This window comes from Rhinopithecus bieti, unplaced genomic scaffold, assembly GCF_001698545.2.
Source record: "Rhinopithecus bieti isolate Rb0 unplaced genomic scaffold, ASM169854v2 scaffold_2077, whole genome shotgun sequence".
In the NCBI taxonomy this organism is placed as follows: Eukaryota; Metazoa; Chordata; class Mammalia; order Primates; family Cercopithecidae; genus Rhinopithecus; species Rhinopithecus bieti.
Genome location: NW_016803882.1, coordinates 1,611,396 through 1,617,633, shown reverse-complemented (window position 1 = coordinate 1,617,633; position 6,238 = coordinate 1,611,396). Strand labels below are relative to the sequence as shown.

The window sequence follows — 6,238 nt, the reverse complement described above, 5'->3', positions numbered from 1 at the left end:
TTTTTTTTTTTTGAGACGGAGTCTCACTCCGTCACCCAGGCGGGAGTGCGGTGGTGCGATCTCGGCTCACTGCAAGCTCCACCTCCCGGGTTCATGCCATTCTCTTGCCTCAGCCTCCCGAGTAGCTGGGACTACAGGCGCCCACCACCACGCCTGGCTAATTTTTTTGTATTTTTAGTAGAGACGGGGTTTCACCATGTTAGGATGGTCTTCATCTCCTGACCTCATGATCCGCCTGCCTTGGCCTCCCAAAGTGCTGGAATTACATGCATGAGCCACCGCACCTGACAGGTTTTTTTATGTAGTCAAATCCAGTATTTTCCATTACGGTTTATAGCATTCTTGTCACTGAAGGTTAAATACAACAAACAGGACAGAAAATTATTTACATATATTTTTAATGCACACATAATTATATGTTTAAATGTAATTAGAGATGGAAATATACCGAAATGTTAGTAACTGGTTTTGGCATGAGACTACAGATCAAATTTTTTCTCTCTCTACTTTTCCATATTTTCCAAATTATCACTAACAACCACAGTATTGTTTTTATTATTTATTATTTTTGAGACAGAATTTTGCTCTGTCACCCAGGCTGGAGTGCAGTGGCACGATCTCAGCTCATTGAAACCTCTGCCTCCCAGGTTCGAGTGATCCTCCTGCCTCAGCCTCCCAAGTAGCTGAGATTACAGGCGTCTGCCACCATGCCCGGCTAATTTCCATATTTTTAGTAGAGATGGGGTTTCACCATGTTGGCCAGGCTGGTCTCGAACTCCTGACCTCAAGTGATCTGCCCACCTTGGCCTCCCAAAGTGTTGGGATTACAGACTGAGCCACTGCACCCAGCCCACAGTACCGTTTTTAAAAGAAAAAAAAGTCTAAAGTTAATAGTGGCTACTTCCGAAGGATTTAAAAGCATATTGCCCATCAAATTATGAAAATGTAATGAAAGCAAACAACAAAGGAAAAATACACCAAAGGGAAAGAATGAGTAAAATGTGAATGCAGAGATCACAATTCAGAGACATCCAGCATGCATGCCTAGTTAGCCAAATTTCTGCAATGTGGAGTACGTGGAAATGTCCTTTATCCATACCTGATGGGAGGTGCAGGATGACAGTGTGATCACACCTTTCCAGCGGCATGTGAATAAACTACTGCCAAATTCAACAAAGATACTTCTCAAAATGCGAATTCCTTCACTTACCTGTGAGCTGCAGGACTTCAAAAACCTTCTCCTCAGGACATTCCCACTGGGACATCGGAGAGCAACAGTAACGACCTGAGGAAGAAAGATTCACATAAGAACTCCGATCCACTGCTTTTTGCAATTCCTTTCATTCTATAAAACAGCTAAGCAGCTAAAAAGGACTTAGATGCTGCTTTGCTAATTATTAAGACATAGGTAGGGCATGGTGGTGGCTCACGCCTATAATCCTAGGACTTTGGGAGGCTGAGACAGGCGGACCACTTGAGGCCAGGAGTTTGAGACACACTCCCCGACAAAAAATAGAAAAATTAGCTAGACGTGGTAGTGCACGCCTCTAGTCCCAGCTACTTGGGAGGTTGAAGTGGGAGAATTGCCTGAGCCCAGGGAATCTGAGACAGCAGCGAGCTATGATCACGCCACTACACCCCAGCCTGGATGACAGAGCAAGACTGTTTTTTTTAAAAAAGACATTATAAAATGAGAAGATGACAAATTAGTGTTTATTTTTCAACTGTCAAGAAACCCTTTATGACTAACATGATCATTAACTGTGCTGGGAGTTATGTGGGTATCATATTATACATAAGTGGTAGTTTTAGAGCAGCACCCCTCCCTCTCAGGAAAGCTATGTTAGGAAATATTTCCAACAGGCCAGGTGCAGTGGCTCAGGCTGTAATCCCAGCACTTTGGGAGGCCAAGGTGGGCAGATCACTTGAGGTCAGGAGTTCGAGACCAGCCTGGCCAACATGGTGAAACCCCATTTCTCCTAAAAATACAAATATTAGCCAGGCATGGTGGCACACACCTGTGGTCCTAGCTACTCAGGAGGCTGAGGCAGGAGAATGGCTTGAACCCGGGAAGCAGAGGTTTCAGTGAGCTGAGATCGTGCCATTGCACTCCAGCTTGAGCAACACGGTGAGACTTGGTCTCAAAAAAAAAAAGCTTTCCCATCAGGCACAGTGACTCACATCTGGGGATGTGGGGAGGCCACCTGGGGAGGCCAAGGTGAGAGGATCACGTGAGACCAGGAGTCGGACCAACACAGTGAGACCCAATCTTTACCAAAAAAAATTTTTTTAATTTAAAAATTAGCCAGGCCTGGTGGCATGTGCCTGCAGTCCTAGTTACTTGGGATGCTAAGGTAGAAGGATCACCTAAGCCTGAGAGGTTGAAAATGCAGTGAGCTATGATCGTGCCACTGCACTCCAGCCTATGAGACAGAGCAAAAGCCTGTCTCAAAAAAAAAGGTTTCCAAGGAGTATAGCTGTTGCCGAGCCCCAAGAAGTGGGTTCTCCTGGATTTATTGCCCAAATGACTTAATGGCTTTCAAGACAGGTGTGTGCTCCCCATACATGAGGAAGTGTCTATAAGTAGGGTGGCCAGTGACAGGAAGGCACCACGGACTATGACTCAGCAACTGGGAAGAAGGCAGCTTGACCAAGGCACCACGGACTATGACTCAGCAACTGGGAAGAAGGCAGCTTGACACAGCTGGGGATCAGTCCTAGCCCAGCCCCCAACAGCAAACCACTCCTAAATTAAAACATCTACAATGTCGTTGCCCTCTTCATTTTCTCCTTTGAAAAGGAGAACTGCAATTTGAAGTCATTTGCCTAGTTTTTTTTTCTTTTTGTAGTGACAGGGTCTCACTATGTTGCCCAGGCTGGTCTTGAATTGCTAAGCTGAGGTAATCCTCCCATCTTGGCCTCCCCAAGTGCTGGGACATATGTCTATTTTGATTCTGTTTTAGTAAGCCATGCATTATCTGACCTAAAGTTCTGGAAAAGCCCACGTATATCCTATGCCTGAGGCAGTGGGTGGGTGTAATCCCACCACTTTGGGAGGTCAAGACAGGCAGATCACCTGAGGTCAGGAGTTCCAGGCCCGCCTGGTCAAATTGGTAAAACCCCGTCTCTACTAAAAATACAAAAACTAGCCTGGTGTGGTGGCAACTACTTGGGAGGCTGAGGCAGGAGAATCGCTTGAACTCGGGAAGCGGACGTTGCAGTGAATTGAGATCATGTCATTGCACTCCAGCCTGGGAGATAAGAGCGAGACTTCATCTCAAAAAAAAGACAACTCAGCACACAGCAGGCTTGCAAAATAGGACTCATGCTGAGGAATTTGATACTACACTGCATTCCAAATAAGACCCACTAACTAGGAGGCTGAGGCAGGTGGATCACTTGAGCCCAGGAGTTCAAGGTCAGCCTAGGCAACATAGTGAGACCCTGTCTCTGTTCTAAAAAAGACCTCGTTACAGTATAATCACGTGAACACTTACGCTATCATATCTTTCTAAACCTAAGCTTAGATAAGACATATTTAATGGATGTTAAGCAAAGAAAATAGAAAATAAGTTTACTTTTCAAAGAGAATAACAGACTTACTTCTGCTGTTTGAGAAGGTTCTTCAGGTAAATCAGGAATCTAAAGAAAAGTATTGGTAAGAGGAATGTAAACATTTTCAAGAAGCAAACAAAAGTGTCAATGAGAAGAGTTCCTCTCAATACAGGCTTTAGACACACATCTAAGCTTACTTAAATCTTTAAACATCCATAAAAAGTTTATAATGCAAATAGCTCAATTAATAAACATTTTGGGCAAGTGTGCTAAAATTAATCATAAAAATAGGATTTGAGATAGTAGCTCCCAAGCTATACATATTTAAAGGATTTTGCTTCTATTATGTTCCAAAATATTACTAATATATAAAAATGTACTATTTTTTTAAAAAAGCCAGATACAGTGGCTTATGTCTGGAATCCCAGCAACTCAGGAGGCTGAGGCAGGAGGATCACTTGAGCTCAGAAGTTCAAGGCTAACCATTGCAACAAAGCAAGACTTTGTCACTTTAAAAAAAAAAAAAAAAAATGATGTGTATGCATATACACATACATTTACATAAGAACAGGATAAATATTAACATGAATCAGCCAGACGCAATGGCTCACGCCTGTAATCCCAACACATTGGGAGGCTGAGGCGGGCGGATCACTTGAGGTCAAGAGTTCATGATCAGTGTAGCTAACATGGTGAAACCCCATCTCTACAAAAATACAGAAATTATCCAGGCATGATGACAGGTGCCCATAATCCCAGCTACTCAGGAGGCTGAGGCAGGAAAATCACTTGGAACCCAGGAAGCAGAGGTTGCAATGAGTTGAGGTTGTGCCACTGCATTCCAGCCTGGGTGACAGAGCAAGCCTCCGTCTTTTAAAAAAAAAAAAAAAAAAATTAGACCCAAAAATTATTTTGCTTCAAACATATACACATTTTATTTTATTTTATTTACTTATTTTTTTTCTGAGATGGAGTCTCACCCTGTCGCCCAGGCTAGAGTGCAGTGGCGTGAACTCAGCTCACTGGAAGCTCCACCTCCCGGGTTCACACCATTCTCCTGTCTCAGCCTCCCAAGTAGCTGCGACTACAGGTGCCCCACACCATGCCTGGCTTACTCTTTGTATTTTTTAGTAGAGATGGGGTTTCACTGAGTTAGCCAGGATGGTCTTGATCTCCTAACCTTGTGATCCACCCGCCTCAGCCTCCCAAAGTGCTGGGATTAGAGATGTGAGCCACCGCGCCCGGCCCATATACAAATTTTAACATAAATATGAACTTATCGTCACTCACACTCTCAGGTGACTTCCAGAAACCATTTACTTTGGTTGCTTCTGTCATTTACTCATGTTTCCCTATTTCCATTAATCTATTAAGAATCCAGATATTGGGTTGGGTGTGGTGGCTCATGCCTGTAATCCCAGCACTTTCAGGGGCTGAGGCAGGCAGATCACCTGAGGTCGGGAGTTCAAGACCAGCCTGGTCAACATGGTGATTCCCCATCTCTACTAAAAATACAAAAATTAGCCAGGCGTGCTGGCACACGCCTGTGATCCTAGCTACTTAGGAGGTTGAGGCACGAGAATCTCTTGAACCCAGGAGGCAGAGACTGCAGTGAGCCATGACTATGCCACTGCACTCCAGCCTGGGTGACAGAGTGAGGCTCTGTCTCAAAAAAATAAAAATAAAATAATGCAGATATTTAGACCATTTCTCTCATTAAAACATTTGTTACCAATGACTTCATCTCCAGGAACTCTCTTTATTGATTAATACCACAGAATATATTTTATAACATGTAATCTAACCTTACTTGCATTTACTAAATAACTCATTTGTTTTCCTTTGGTATCAAAAGCATATGTGACTGTCAAGTAAAATCTGCCATCAGCAATAAGATAGTGTTATTAACAAAACACAAACATGAGTTTTAATCAGTCTGTTTAGTTCATACTGACCTTTTCAAATGTCAGTGATAGTTCAATAATCTGATTCCTCTGCTTAATCTCCACTATGGGACCAGGGAATCTCAGATTGAGAAGCAGTATCTTAGAAACTATTTTCAGGGAATAGACAGCCTCCCATCTTTCCCTAAGGACCGGTAAAAACAGATTTCTTATTTCCAATCTTTTCCAACTCCAATCGGAATTACGTTAGGGATTGAAGATTTGAATGAAAAACATGTATAATAAACCTGGGCACTAATCCAAAGTGACTGATTGCTAATCTATTCCCTAGAAGGGCCGATAAGGAAAATTATACACTCATGTTAATGACAACTATTAGCCACTCACAAGACAGGGCTTGATAATGTCTTAAGTCAATAGGAATGCTTCCCTTCGTAAGCATTGTATTTTTCATTTTCACATCATCAAATTCCTTAAAAAGAACTGAGTACTTTTGGCCGGGCACAGTGGCTCACACCTGTAATCCCAGCACTTTGGGAGGCCAAGGCGGGAGGATCACGAGGTCAGGAGATGGAGACCATCCTGGCTAACACGGTGAAACCCTGTCTCTACTAAAAATACAAAAAAATTAGCCTGCCGCAGTGGCAGGTGCCTGTAGTCCCAGCTACTCGGGAGGCCAAGGCAGGAGAATGGTGTGAACCCAGGAGGCGGAGCTTGCAGTGAGCTGAGATCTCGCCACTGCACTCACTCCAGTCTGGGCGACAGTGTGAGACTCCGTC

General features: G+C 43.6%; 1 protein-coding gene across 3 annotated transcripts in view; it reads right to left on the bottom strand.

Annotated features, from left to right (window-relative positions):
• The window catches only part of UBXN8 (UBX domain protein 8), a 24,260-nt gene that overhangs the window by 3,255 nt on the left and 14,767 nt on the right, over window positions 1-6,238 (bottom strand). For all 3 annotated transcript variants that reach the window (XM_017857173.1, XM_017857181.1, XM_017857187.1), the window contains 2 exons: window positions 3,604-3,642; window positions 1,211-1,285 (listed from right to left, as the gene is read on the bottom strand). In XM_017857173.1, coding sequence (XP_017712662.1) covers window positions 1,211-1,285; window positions 3,604-3,642 — 114 coding nt within the window. The remainder of the gene's footprint in view (window positions 1-1,210; window positions 1,286-3,603; window positions 3,643-6,238) is intronic.